Raw genomic sequence first — 15,791 nt, forward strand, 5'->3', positions numbered from 1 at the left:
AGAATGCGCTGGCAGGAAGAACAGCCAGATATGCCCACCCCACGTTGCCCCATCCACACTGATGATTTTTTTTGGATACAAATTCAAGGTTCATAGAGGAGATAGAACAGGTTGAGGGACAGCAGGGTTGAGGGACAAAATAGAGGGAGACAAATAATGGGTCTGGGGAGGGATGAGGGTTTGGAAGGTGGGTGATCTGAGATGGTGGTGAACAGGTGCCTCGAACACTTGGTGGGAAGAATGAGATTGAAGAGAATATGGAAGTTTGCTTTACACGTGGGGGGGGGGGGGGGGGGGGGGGAGAAAGAGGAATGAAAGTCGTGGTGAAGCAGTGATTCTGGATTTTGTGAGTATCACCAGAAGGGGGTTGCTGGTGGACCGCATGCCCTCTGCAGAAACTTGGGAGTTTGGGGAGAAACACCTCTCTACTGGCAGATTGACCCACTCTTCTTGTGCAAACTACCCCAGTTCTCCCAGATTTGAAGGGTGCCTTCTCCCAACTGCTGTTTTCAGATCTCCCCACAGGTGTTCAATGGGATTTAGATCTGGACTCATTGCTGGCCACTTCAGAACAGTGCAGCATTTTGTCTTGAACCATTCCTGGGTGTTTTTTTAGTGTGTTTGGGGTCAATGTCCTGCTGCAAGACTCATGACCTTCGACGGAGACCCAGCTTTCTGACATTTGAGTTGAAAATTGCACTCCAAAATGCCTTGGTAATCTCCTGATTTCATGATGCCATGCACACATTCAAGGCACCCAGTGCCAGTGGCAGAACAGCAACCCCAAAACATCACTGAACCTCCTCCATGTTTGACTGCAGGGAAGGCATCTTTTCTTTGAAGGCTTCATTTTGTTTTCTGTAAATATAGAGCTGATGGGCTTTACCAAACAGCTCTAATTTGGTCTCATCTGTCTGCGAAACCAACATTCTCACAGAAGGATGTTGGCTTGTTCAGGTGTATTTTGGCAAACTCCAGTCAGGCTATCTTACATCTCTCTCACAGTGGGGTCCTCTTGGTCTCCTACCATAGAACCCCCTTTCATTGAGTTGGCGACGGATGGTGCGGGTTGAAACCTTTGTACCTTGTGTCTGAAGGTCAGCTTGAATCTGTTTGGCAGTTGATCGAGGTGCTTTCTCCACCATTCGAACAATCCTTCGCTGCAATCTTCGATCAAGTTTTCTATTGCGGCCACGTCCAGGGAGGTTGGCTACGGTGCCATGGGCCTTAAACTTCCAGATAACATTGCGTACGGTGTAGGGTGTCCCAACACCTTGCCCCCCCCCCCCTCCCCTGCCCAGCTCTACTGGGTCGCCACTGTACAATGGTGGGCATATAGCGGGAAGGATCATTCATTTGACATCTCAAATACCAAATTTCATAATGATCTAATGAGCCTTTCTTGTTCTGTTGCAGATTTTGTGAAGTGATGTCGTGGTCAGGTGATTCCGAGAAGAAAAGGTGGATATGCCGCATCATGGCTATCGCGTTCCGAGTCGCCAGGGATCAGACGCCGGGAACCATATCCCGATCCTGGGTTGCCAAGTACCTGAACAGGTCTGAGGACTTCGTCAAACGCAATTGGAACCGTGATCCCTTCGATTGCGAGATGGACAGCCGGCCCAAACAGACAGCACAATGTTGTCTCAGGAAAGCAGGGATATCATCATTGTCGCTTGCCAAGGAGAAGAAAAGCATTCGAGGGCTCCAAAAGGAGATTGAACGGGTTCGAGGGAAGAAGAAGAGCTTATCAAGTAACCACAGGTTCCTTCAGTCCATTGGCGCAAAGGCTTTTCACCAAATTCCAGCACCGAAGCTGACGGAGAAGAACGTCGAGAATCGAATGTTGTTTTGTGAGTTTTTGAGCGAGTGGACCTCTGATGATTTTCTTTTCCTGGCCCCTTCTGATGAATTTTTCATTTATGAGGTTCGACGTCCCAACTTCCAGAACGACAGAATTTGAGCTCTTCACAATGATGACATTCCACAAGAACTCAAGATTCGAGAGAAATCGAAGACAGCATGGTGCGTTGGCGTCTTCTTGATGTTCACAGCGAAAAGGCTGATGTGGGTCATCAAAGAGCAAGGACAATCATGGGATGGCAAATACCTCCGAGACGTTGTGCTGACCCACCATGTTATTCCGTTCTTACAGAACCCAGAAAATGTCCTCAGCATCAAGGAGACCACGTTTCTGCATGACCGAGCCCCGTGCATGAGCGCACTGGCGACCCAGAATCTTCTGAAGGCGAACAAGGTCGATTTTTTCAGAAACGATGAGTGGCCGGGAGCATCGCCTGACCTCAACGCCTGTGAACATTTGGGGGCGATACTCAAGGACAGAGTTGAACAATGCCTCCAGAACACCAGGGAAGAGCTTCTCACGACTTTGACTAACGTCCTCGAAGAAATGGACTTGTTTGTGAAATGTTTGTGTCTCTCTTGGAATCCTACCCCGCGCGTTTGGAGGCAGTTCGGTCGGCGGGCGGTGGGCACACCAAATATTGAAGCAAAGCTTTGAAAATGTGCACATGAGATGTCGAATAATAAAGCTTTTTCCCCCTATTCGTGGTTTCTCCCTACCTCTCCTACGTTGGGCTGGGCAGGGGGCTTTTTTCAGCCTTTTTTTGTTTTGTTCCACTGCAAACCAAAGAAATACATATGTGGATACCAAAAGATTTTTTAATTTCAACAATTTTCTGGAAGAAATGGTGCATTCTTTGAAAAAGGTGGAAGGATGCCAATATTTTTGGCCACAACCAAGTGTGGTTTGCCCAAGAAAGATCATAGCTGACAGTGAGACCCAAACGTTTGAGTGACTGAGTTGGCCATGGATGCCATAAGCAGAGAGTTTGGAAAGCAAATTTCGCCCAAATTCGTCCACATCTTTTTGAGATATCTTGTTCACAAATAAACAAACAGATAGAGGGGGTGAAAACATAACCTCCATATATCTTCGGTGGCAGAGGTAATTAATTTCTCTTTTGGCAAATAATATGGATCGGCAAAAATAGTTTCCAGAAAATGGAACAGTAATATCCAGAGATGTGACTTAGCTGAGTGGACTCAACACTGCTACCAACAAAGTAAATAATGTCAATTTTGTAAATTTTACTTTCAAAATAAACTCAGATACTTTGGTACCTGGAGTGGATATGAACTTCATATTTTCACAAATGTAGCAAGTGTAGAACAGTCAACAGTAAAGTTCAAAAAAAGTAAAGAATGCATATACAATATTGCACAAACAGACTTACCTTGTGGAATGACACGAGTGCAGAAAGTGTAGTATGCTTCAGATCCTCGCCGAAGAAAATATAAGAGTTTCCGGAAGCATCGATGAGAAAGTGCTTGATGCAGCCTAAATCTTTCAGGGAAAGTGCGTAGCCCCAGACACGGTCACTCACCCGAAGCAGGAAGGAACCCTCAGTAGCACATTGCAGTAACCGCTCGGCCTCATCTCGCCCAATGATGCCTGCAGTGCAGACATGCAGCATTGTGTGACCATTTAACATCACAAATCAAAAGATTACTTTTCAAACAAAGGAACCTATTTTAAACCATGGAAGACTTAAATCTGTACAATAGGGAAGAGGTCATATTGTAGTCCACAAGTAACAATGCGTTTTGTGGTTGGGTGAATACTTGGACTAAAATAAATGACATTTAAATATCTTTACCTGTTTGGAGAAAAAGCAAGGGGAGGCATTACTTTTCAACACACCCTTTGTCATGTACAATAAATACATATGTACATAATCTGGTCGTCTGATTCGGACCGTTGGATATTAAAGAAACAGTTTGGAAAGACGAGAAGCAAACACCGAGCAGTTATCAATTCTCTATAAATAAGCTTTATCCCCTGTGCTCAAGAGACTTTTATGGCTTACGCGATACAACTTAGGGCCCAATCACTCACATGCACCAAGACAGTATTAAAGGTTATAGACAAAAACTTTCTCCACACGAGATTCTTGCATGGTGTGGCAATGGTCTGATTGCGGTGGAACAGATGCAAGGGTATTAGGTGCCATGGGCAAGTCTACAGTTTTGGGCCCTCCTCCCACTCCCCCATTTAACTTTGGAAAAATGAATATTGTGCATTAGTATGAAAAATGGCCTCAAAACAATCATTCATTCATTCATTCATTCAGTATGAAGAAGAAGAAGAAAAAGACATAAAATGTGATAGCTCCCATGGTTTTAGTAATTTTGCCGTTAAAGGCCGTCAGTCAGCCATCTTTGGTCGATTACAAAACAAAATCTTCTGCATATGGTGGAAGGATGCATATGGTGGAAGGCCATTTTTGATCAAATCGCAAACTCCTCCTCACTCACCACATTCAAAACATCACTCAAGACCCACCTGTTCAACACTGCATTCAACATTTAACCCACAGCATTTAACCCCTGACTATCTCTTCTCCTTCTCCCTCCTTATTGCTTTGAATATTTCCCTATTGTTTCTTTTTTTTTGCAATTGTTTGTATGTTTTGCTATGCATTATGTTTTGCACTCTGTCAAAGCGTCTTTGGGCTCCCTGAAAAGCGCTATATAAAAGAAATGCATTATTATTATTATATGTATCCTCTCATGTATTGTCTTTTTGCCTAGTTTGAACAAAATCAGTCCATGCATGTCAAGAAATGGTTGGGGACACTTTATTTATTTATTTTTTTTTTTTTTTTTTTTTTTTTGTATACAAGATCGAGGCTCGTGAAAGAGCGAACATTAATCACACAGAAAGACAAACAGACACATAAAACAAATAACATCGGGAGCGGTAGACAAGATGGGGAGAGAGGGGGAAGGACACAAACACAACATTTGAGAGCAGGGACCGAGAGACATGGAGACATCGAGAGATCTGTGGGAGGGAGAGGGCTTTGGGGGGGAGGCATGTGAAGGGGGGGAGGCATGTGAAGGGGGGGGGGGGGGTGGGAGAGGTATAAACATATGGACACTGCCAGGATTTCCAGGAAAGAAGTTGGAATTTCAAACAAGGTGGATCTGGGGTGAATTAGTGGGGGTAGAAAAGATCAAGGTTATGGATGGGGGAAGATAAGAGATGGTGGTGAACAGCTGTTTTAAAGACCTGGAGGGAGGAGAGGGATTGAAGGGAGTGTGGGAGTTTGTTCCACAGGCGGGAGAAAAGAGGAATGAAAGAGTGAAGGTGAGCAGAGAGCCGAGATTTCGGCAGTTTAACCATCAGAGGGTTGCTGGCAGATCTTGTGCGACCTGTAGGAATATTTGGGGGACAGAGCACAGAGAGAGCTGGGGGAGCAAGGCCGGAGAGGAGTCGGTAGAAGACAGAAAGGCCACCTACCTGCCTGCGGTGAGTGAGTGAAAGGCCCTCAGAGATAGCTTCATCGCGGGAGATTCCAATGATTTTGAAAGCTTTGGATTCAACAGCGTGAAGCCGAGCCAGGTGTGAGGCAGGAGCACCAGCCCATAGGGGAGAACAGTATTCCATTGAGCTGCGGATGAAAGCCTTGTATGTGGTGAGGAGCTCAGGTGTGCCGAGGAAGGACTTCGCACGACGGAGGATGCCCAGTCGGCGACTGGCTTTGGAGGCCAGCTTGGAAATGTGGTTTTCCCAAGAAAGATCATGGCAGATAGTGAGACCCAAAAGCTTGAGCGACAGAACTTCTTGGAGAGGATTGTTGAGAAAGTAGATGGGAGGGTTGTCCAGTCGATCTTTTCGGAGAGACATAGTAAGAGAGTGAGATTTGTCAGGATTGAAAGACATGTTCCACTTGTTTGACCAGTCTGTGATTTTGTCCAGGTCTTCAGAGAGTGAGGACACTTGTAACAAAATGGCCGCCAGTCGACGATCTTGGATCTGATCTCGAAAGAAAATGACATGATTATATATCCCAACATTCTTTATCTTTGTGCTAGGTTTGAACAAAATTGGTGAATGCATGTCCAAGAAAGGTTTGAGGATGTCAATATCGGGGGGTTTTTTTTACTACTAAAATGGCCGCCAGTATCAGTCGGCCATTTTTGATCAAATCGCAAAATAAAGTGAGAATCACGTATATGCTGTCATGTACTGTGCTTGTGCCAAGTTTGAACAAAATCAGACCATGCATGTTCAACAAATGGTTGGGGCCACGTTTAACAAAATGGCCACCAGTCGGTCATCTTGGATCTGATCTCGAAAATAAAAATGACGTGCATACTGCATATGTATGCCATCATTCATTATCTGTGTGCCAAGTTTGAACAACATCGGTCCATACATCGCCGAGAAATGGTTGAGGACGTGTTCAACATCACATCGGAGCTTTTTTAAACTAAAATGGCCTCCTGCCGGCCATCGCGAAAAAAAATGATGTGCATTTGTAAACCGTCATGTATTGACTGTGTTCCAAGTATGAACAAAATCGGTCCATACATCTCTGAGATGTGGTTGCGGACGCACGCACGGATGGATGAACAGACGAGACCCAGTCCATAAGCCCCCGTTTCGGACCAAGTCCAACGGGAGCTAATAAAACTTCTGCTTTTACAATTCGACTTACTATACATGAAATGGAGTATGGTAATGGTTGTACGAGTACATTCTTTGTTCGACATATTTCACGGGATATGCACTCGAAGAAATGCACATTATAATGTGTAATATGGATTACGTGATTTAATATTATGCGGCCCTGCAACAAAGTTGATGATCACAATTTAGAATTTCACTTTCTGTGCTTTGAGTTTATCAAATACAGAAACAAGTTCCTTCAGGTGGATGTTTTGTGTAATTTCATGTTTTATTGACGAGGATAGCCCAACAAGTGTTTGTTGTGTCAGAGGAACAGATGTATGTTTTGATAAACTTTAGCTTGGAAAAGCTTTGCTCACCCCTAGCCACAGGAACAGGGAGAGAGGCTGAAGAGGATGTGGAGAGCATTCCAGTACAGCTGCAGCATAATAAACTGGTCACAAGTGGAAATCAATAAACTAGACCTCAAAACAAGCCTCCTCACCATCCACAAAATGTTCTACAAAAACCATTGCATCCCGAGAATGTACCTGCCGAGACGAGGGGGTAGCGGCCTGATGGGACTCAACCAAGTGCACCGAATGACAACTGTAAGATTGGCTGGATACATGAAAAGTTCAACTGACTACCAAAGCAAATTTGTATGCAACACAAACACCACATGCCAGGAAGGTATCCTTAACCCACCTGGAAAAAAATTCCATAGACAAGTGCAAATGGAAGATGTCACGCATGAAATCTAAACAGCAACAAATACAAGATCTGAGTGTTTACATACAGCCTTACTGATTGACTGACGGACTGACGGACTGACGGACACCGCACGATGCTAATACATCCCCTGCACAATTTTTGTTCCAGGTGAGCTAAAGATCGATGTAAAGTTCAGAAATGGCAATAAAAACAAAACACAATATAGCACAACAGAGAAACAAAATAATAGTACTTTACCTATGATGGCAGCTTATGTTTCAGTTGTGTATCATGTGAAAAGTTCACAATTCACAACATTATGTGGTGTGGTGGCTGGCATTCCCTATACTGGCTTGTTGACAAATCCAATGTTTTGTGGGGTGCCCAACCCGAGAAGCAGCAACATAAAGCTGCCAGTGTGTAAAGATGGTTTCCTCAAGCCACACAAACGTGTTTAAAGACCTGACCCTGGCTCTGGCTCTGACTTATAGTTATTGCAAAAGCGACCGAGCCAGGCAACTGACGTATCTGCCACTTAAAGAGATAATCTCCATCAGGGGCTTGAAACAAACAAAGGCAAGCCTGAAACAAATAGGTTTCATTGAGAGAATCGTTAATGTTAAAGCTTTAAAATCCAAGCCTGAAACAAATGGGTTTCATACAGACAATCGTTAATGTAAAAACATCAGTTAAAACCAACAAACAGGACTATTTGATAATACACTCACTTTGTCAAAACAAGTTTATCATAACCATCCCAGCCTTGCAAAAAAAAAATTCACTGCACACCCTGAGTACAACCACCAAATTTTAACTAGTTCTGTCCAGCAGTTTAATGGCTGCATACAGAACAGAGAGACAGACACGAGACAGAGTATTATATAAAACTAAAAATATATAGTGTACTAGCATGAGTACCCGGCGTTGTCGGGGCAGGGGAGGGGGGAGCGGGGAGCGGGGAGGAGGCAGGAGAGGGAGGGGTGAGGAAGGGAATGGGAGGAGTGGAAGGGGGTTCATCACCTTTTCTTGAATATATGCTGCTGAATGTGCCATTCATCACGTTTCTGAGTTAAGTGTGATGCCGATCAGGAAGAAGAAGCTAGACTACCACTTCGTACAGTCACGTGAAAAAGTAAGTACACCCCATGTAAAGTTTTGACTTTTTCAACATATTTCAACATACAGCTATTTGATCTTCATTTCAACAATATTGATAGATAAAGGTGATGTAATATAACAAATATCATGATATGAAACATTTACATTTTGTAGTCCATTGTATAATTTAAATAAACATAAATGCAAATTTCGCATGTGGAAAAAGTAAGTACACCCTTACATTTATCACTACTTCAAATACCTAAAATTAGAATCAGGTGCACCAGCTCAGGTGCAAATGATTAGAACATCGTTGGAGAGGATCTTGGAGGAACCTGTCTTATTTGAACCTCAGACATTTAGATTGATTTGCTCTTTGTTGTTGAAGTGTGCGGCGTCACCATGCCTAGATCAAAAGAGCTCTCTGAGGCCTTCAGAAAGAAGGTTATAGATGCCTACGAGTCTGGGAAGGGATTTAAAAAGATCTCCAAACAATTTGAAATCAATCATTCGACTGTCCGGAAGATCATCTACAAGTGAAGAAGATTCCAAACAACTGCCAACTTGTTCAGGCCAGGCCACCCCAGCAAGTTCTGCCCGAGAGCAGACCGCAAGATGCTGAAAGAAGTCTCTAAGAACCCCAGAATGTCATCACGGGACCTACAGCTCTTGCCACTGTTGATGTCATCACGGGAATGTCATCACGGTACCTACAGCTCTTGCCAGTTGATGTCAAAGTGCACGAGTCTACCATTAGAAAGAGGCTGCACAAATTTGATCTACATGGGAGGTGTGCCAGGAGGAAACCTTTGCTGTCTAGAAAGAACATCAGGGCAAGTCTAAAGTTTGCCAATGAACACCGAGGCAAAGACCAGCAATTCTGGAACAATGTGCTCTGGACAGATGAGTCAAAGGTAGAGCTATTTGGCTGCAGTACCAAAAGACATGTTTGGTGAAAACCAAAGACAGCATTTGACCACAAGAACCTGATACCAACTGTAAAGCATGGTGGTGGGAATATTATGGTTTGGGGCAGCTTTGCTGCATCAGGGCCTGGGCAGCTCACCCTCATAGAATCCACGATGAATTCTTCATTGTACCAGAGGGTGCTTGAGGATAATGTAAGGCCATCTGTCGGAAAGTTGAAGCTCAACCGAAGGTGGACCTTGCAACATGACAAGGACCCTAAACATACCAGTAAATCCACCAAGGAATGGCCGAAAAGAAAGAAATGGAGGGTTCTGGAATGGCCAAGTCAAAGCCCGGATCTAAATCCCATCGATATGTTGTGGGGGGATTTGAAACGAGCTGTACATGCAAGAAACCCCTCAAACCTCGCACAGCTGGAAGAATTCTGCATGGAGGAGTGGGCAAAATTTTCTCCCAGTCGATGTCAGAGACTGGTAGACAGTTATAAGAAATGTATACTTGAGGTTGTTTCTGCCAAAGGGGGCAATACCACCTATTAGAGCCAAGGGTGTACTTACTTTTTCCACATGCGAAATTTGCATTTATGTTTATTTAAATTATACAATGGACTACAAAATGTAAATGTTTCATGATATTTGTTATATTATATCACCTTTAACTATCAATATTGTTGAAATGAAGATCAAATAGCTGTATGAAGATCAATACTATACAATACTATACATTTACTGTATGTTGAAATATGTTGAAAAAGTCAAAACTTTACATCCATGGGGTGTACTTACTTTTTCACGTGACTGTTTACTTCCGGAGATTTTTTTGTGTGTTCAAATGTCTGGTGATTGTTTTGTATTTATTTATGCGAATGTGTACTTGTATATAACCGTCATTAATTTAAAAAGGCTGAGGAACTATCGAGCATTTTTTTTTTTTAACTCCAAAAAACGAATTTTTTTGGTTTCAAAATTATTCTTTATTTTTTTGCCGAAAACACTCCCAGGCACTCACCGATGAACCTCTGAAAGTTTGACAAAGATCTGTTCAGCCATCTGAGAAAAATGGTGACAGACAGAGACAGACAGATAGACAGACAGACAGACAGACCAACAGCTCTCTTATATAGTAGATTAAAGTTTTTTTGGAGAATTGAAGTTTTATTTTATGACTACACCCATTCCCAATGAGTGCGGCAGGAATTGTCATGTTTTTGTCCATAGTGGAGATTGGATAAGTAACGTCTGAATGTATCGCGGTGAAAAAGACAAGACAGACAGATACAGACACCAAGTTGCGTATTTTAGTATGATTGCCACCGCCAGAGTAGAGGATATTGCATTTGGGTTGATTTTTCTGTTCATTTTTGTTTGTCCACACAGAATGTGCTGATGTAGGCCACAAACGCCACCTAGAGGTAGCCAGTAGTAGATGTTCTCTTTTTTTCTTTTTTTCAACTGAGTACCTCCAGAAATGTATGTACAATTAGAATGTGAGTATGTCTATAAAGTACGAGTATGTACGGTACAATTAGAATGCGAGTATATTTATAAAATACATACGATAAAACCACACGAAACAAGTCCAGGCGAGGGTATGCTATCTTTGATTGCTTGAACGAGTTATGACTTGTACTACCCACTCCCAGCAGGAACAGCACTACATGATACACATTTACATAGATACTATACATCGCCACTTAAGCAGAAACAAACAGGTCAATGAATGTTTTTAGACATAAAACAAACTAGAAACATTCCGGGTAAATTGCCGGAGGGAGCAGGTGTTTCTAGTACCAGTATATTTAAAATTGCAAGATATGGAGACGCATGTAAATTCCGTTATTTTTACTTCCAACGTGTCGAAGTCTACAATCGCTCAGCATGGTTGTTGCTGTTGTTGTTGTTGTTCTGGCTCTTGTTGGGGGGTCGATTTTTGAAATGTGCACCCATTGGTCAGACCCCACACACATTTGTCACTCGACTCCATCCACCACTGCATCCAGACGAAATATGACCGCCATTTTGGTTCCAGTGCTCTGGGAGGCTTTGGGGCCCAAAACATCAGGCCTGTGGGCCTCTGCTGATTATACAATGCCTGGGGTTGTTTTGTCAGGATTTCCATTGGCTCTCTTTGGGTCGAGTGTTACTCACGACGAGGGAACCCAAAAAATCGAATCAATGTCGAAAAAAAATTATTAAGGTTTAATTAAGCCCGTTAGCAGACACGGTATGTGCCTCCCTAAAAAAAAAAAAAAAAAAATTTTTTTTGAACGGCCCCATATTGGGGTTAAACAATCCTTGACTGTGACAAATCAGCTTGGTCTGATATAACCTTAGTGGAGGCTGTCATGGATGAGAGGTGTTGAGTTAATCTTTCAAGAGCGCATTCAATATGCATTTCCCAATTGGCCTTTGCCGGATTTTGCCGCAGGTTGAGACAACAGTGCGATCATTCATGTTATTGTAAGACAAAAGAGGTTACCATGCATATGCTGCACCATGAAAAAAAAAATTCCCACCAACTACACAGACCAAGTACTAGAAAGCACCAACAAGCCCTTGCAAGCTCCTAATGAAAACCTAGAGAAGAAAAACATTTTGCCTTCTACAAGCAAGTACAGACTGGCCAATGATGCTCGCCCATGCATGATTAGGTGATTTCTACACATTCCGTAACTTTGATTTTCTTGATTTCCAAAGATAAAATATCACAAGGTAATTGTGGTGAAAAAGATCACAATGGAGGGAAGGATATTTGCACAAAAAGGCAAGGCCTTTCTGACAGTACAAATTTACAAGGGCCACCAAGTAAGGTCAATAACAAGGTCCTCTACAATATGTATAACAAGGTTGATAATCAATATGATCATAATTTTAATGGGGTGACTTTGAACACTATAACTTGGTTTACATGCAAACTGCTTGATGGGTATTGTACTGTGCACACTGGTATATAGAGGTGCACAAACCCTTTTGGCCTATATTTACAATGAATGAATGAATGATCGTTTTAAGGCCATTTTCCCTGCTAGAGCGGGGGTTAACCTTGCGGGCCCCTTGACAATCATGGTTCCCTTTTTGAGGCAATGTTTTTATGGCCGGATGCCCTTCCTGGCACCAACCCTTAGTCGCCTCTTACGATGCGCAGGGATACGGTGTACCTATTCTAAACCTGGGTACACACCGGGATGCCTTACAATAGGGATACGGTGTTCCATAATACCTTACAATACATAATGATATCTAGCATTACGATACAAATGAAATGTATCATATTCTAACTGATATCCATGTTTTATGGCCTTAAACAACAAGTGTGTATTTATTTTCATTGCTGTAACTGAAAAGGTAGACGGCTCCAAAACAATTGTGGCAAGGTGTACTGAGATTACCTGTAAATCGTGGAGAATGGTAATGTACGCATCACTCTGGCAATGCTGCGTAATTGTAGCAGCATCACATTTAAACCCTAGAGTACAAACTCGAGCCTGAAAGGCAAATTTGAAATGAAATGAAACAAATGAAAGAGCCTTCCCTGAAAGGAAAGGACAAATAAATGGTGGAACAACCACCATTAAACATATACAGCACACTGCATGTTAATTAACATTCAATTTATTTATCTCCACCACCGAAGGTAGATGGAGGTTATGTTTTCAACCCCTGTTTGTCTGTCTGTCTGTGAACAAGATACTTCAAAAAGTTGTGTACAGATTCAAAAGGAATTTGGCAGAGAGATAGTACATGTGAATGATTGAATGAATGATCGTTTCAGGGCCATTTTCCCCGCTCGAGCGGGGGTTAGCCTTGCGGGCCCCATGACAATCATGGTTCTGTGGCGGACACGAAAGCTCACTGGCGTGAGGGCATCATTCCGCGCACCAAGTGGGCGGCGGCCACACCCGAGGGGTAGGCGTGGCCTCGGGATATACACCGGGCGCGCAGCCCGGAGCGCTCCAGTGCTACAGTGGAGCTCTTGAAATAAAGACTCTTTTCAACCTACCGCGTTGTCCGCTTCCTCTTTGCTATACAAGTAGCGCGCGTAGCACCGCGCTTCATTGGTGACCCTCCGACGTTCTGCTCAGCCGTCGTTGACCACCTGAACCCGCCACAGCAATGGCAACCAACGCGGTCCAAATCAAACTCCCCGAGTTCTGGGAGGCTCAAGCCGAAGTTTGGTTCCTGCAGGCAGAAGCCCAGTTCCGACTTCGAGGCATCACGGTGGACGAGACCATGTACTGCCACGTGGTCGCCTCCCTCGGGCCCGGCACGGCCGCTCGCGTCGTGTCGGTCCTGAGGAACCCACCGGCCGACGGCAGGTACGAGGCGATCAAGCGTCTCCTCCTCGCCACGTTCGGCCTCACGGGCCGACCGCCTCCTGGACCTCCCCGAGCTCGGTGACACGCGACCGTCGGTCTGCATGGACCATATGCTGTCGTTGATGGGCGACGAAACCCCGAACGCTCTATTCCGGGCGTTATTTCGACGCCAGCTGCCGGCACGAGTCCGCCTCGCGTTGGCCGGTTCTGTGACGACGGAACCCCGAGCTCTCGCTGCCGAGGCCGACAGGTTCTTCGCGGCTTTGGACACGCAGGCGAGTTTTGGCGTGGCCGTCGCGCATCCTGAGGCTGACCCTGATGCTGATGCACCACACCTCGTGGATCTCGAGGCTGATGCACACCGCGTGGCCACCGCCACGCCACGCCCACCACCACCGCGAAAACCGCGGCCTCCGCCTTCGCCGCAAACCTGGTGCCATTTCCACGCCAGGTTTGGCCACAAGGCGAGGAATTGTTGCCCGCCGTGCTCCTTCGGCAAGTCAGGAAACTACAACGCCGGCGCTCGGTAGCGGCCCTGAGCGTCGGCCATTCCGGCAGCCTTCTTTTTATAACGGACACCTTGTCCGGGCAATGTTTTTATGGCCGGATGCCCTTCATGACGCCAACCCTTAGTCGCCTCTTACGATGTGCAGGGATACGGTGTACCTCTTCTAAACCAGGGTACACACCGGGATAATTCATCCCAGCAAGCTGGTACTCAATTTGCCGACCTCGGAAGGATGACAGGCTGAGTCAACCCCCCTGGCGTTAATTCAGCGATCGACCGGGATTCGAACCCAGGATCCTAGGATCCCAAGCCGGCACCCTAACCACTAAGCCAACACCATGCTACAACAAACAACAGGCATTTTTAAAGCCATTTCCCTGCTAGAGCGGGGGTTAGCCGTGCGGTCCCCATGACAATCTTCTCCATTTCGCCCTATTTTCTGCATCTCCCCTTGTTAACCCCCTTGCCCGCATTTCTTCTTCAATGTATATGTTATATATACATTGAAGATGTATATGTTATACATGTATGTGTTATATATACATTGAACCCCCTTCAACCAGGCTATAGGTAGTATATGTGTATATATATATATATATATATATATATATATATATATATATATATATATATATATATATATATATATATATATGTGACAGACGAAATGATTCGATTTTGGTGAAGATCCGGATCTGGCTAATATAATTGTTAAAGTAATTCTTCACCATTGGGAGATTGGGCAAAAAGCGATATATAACATGATATTTTAAAAATGTTATCAGTGGGATATCAGTTTGAGCAGACATGGGCGGAAAAGTAATTCTTCACCATTGAGAGATAGGGCCAAATACGATACATAGCAAGATATCCCAAAAAGTTAGACGGATTTGGACGAAACTTGGTAGACCGGTTGGGTGTGTGACAAGGACTAATCAATTAGATTTTGGTGAAGATCTGAATATGGATTGCGATACGAGAATTATTTAATTTTTAAGTGATTCTTCACCATTGAGAGATCGGGCAATAAGCGATATAAAACACTAGCTGAGGTACCCGGCTTCGCCCGGGTTGAATAAGAATAATACAAATATATGATGAAAAGAACATGTATATTTTAGAGCAATATCACAGTACATTTCCCACATGACGTTTTGTCAATTTTCAATTTCTCAAAACCTCTTGGTATACAACATTTCTGGTTTTCTTGCTTGGTGCCAAGACATAAAGATTGCTTGGTTTTCCAACCCTCGAGCAGCCCATGTACAGCTGGCCATGGGAAGTACCCGGCATTGCCAGGCGGGGGAAGGGAGGGGAGGAGGAAGGGGAGGGGAGGAGGAAGGGGAGAGGAGGGGAACGGGGGGGGAGGGGAGGAGAGGGTGGGGAGGGGAGAAGAGGGGGGGAGGGGAGAAGAGGGGGGGAGGGGAGAAGAGGGGGGGAGGAGAGAAGAGGAGGGAGGGGGAGGAGGAGAGGGGGAGAAGAGGAGGGAGGGGGAGGAGGAGAGGGGGAGAAGAGGAGGGAGGGGGAGGAGGAGAGGGGGAGAAGAGGAGGGAGGGGGAGGAGGAGAGGGGAGAAGAGGAGGGAGGGGGAGGAGGAGAGGGGAGGGGGGAGGGGGGAGGCAAGGGGGAGGGGGGAGGCGAGGGGGGAGGGGGGAAGGGGGGGAAGGGGGAGGGGAGGGGAGTGGAGGGGGTGGGGGAGGGGGAGGGGGAGGGGGAAGGGGAGGGGGGAGGGGAGGGGGGAGGGGAGGG

General features: G+C 45.0%; 1 protein-coding gene across 1 annotated transcript in view; it reads right to left on the minus strand.

The window, feature by feature from the left end:
• LOC137432687 (SH2 domain-containing protein 4B) overlaps positions 1–15,791 on the minus strand; it is a 145,956-nt gene that overhangs the window by 2,996 nt on the left and 127,169 nt on the right. The window contains exon 8 of the mRNA XM_068124797.2: positions 3,258–3,475. Coding sequence (XP_067980898.2) covers positions 3,258–3,475 — 218 coding nt within the window. The remainder of the gene's footprint in view (positions 1–3,257; positions 3,476–15,791) is intronic.

Source organism: Myxine glutinosa, chromosome 8 (assembly GCF_964187855.1).
Source record: "Myxine glutinosa chromosome 8, kmMyxGlut1.1, whole genome shotgun sequence".
Taxonomy (NCBI): domain Eukaryota; kingdom Metazoa; phylum Chordata; class Myxini; order Myxiniformes; family Myxinidae; genus Myxine; species Myxine glutinosa.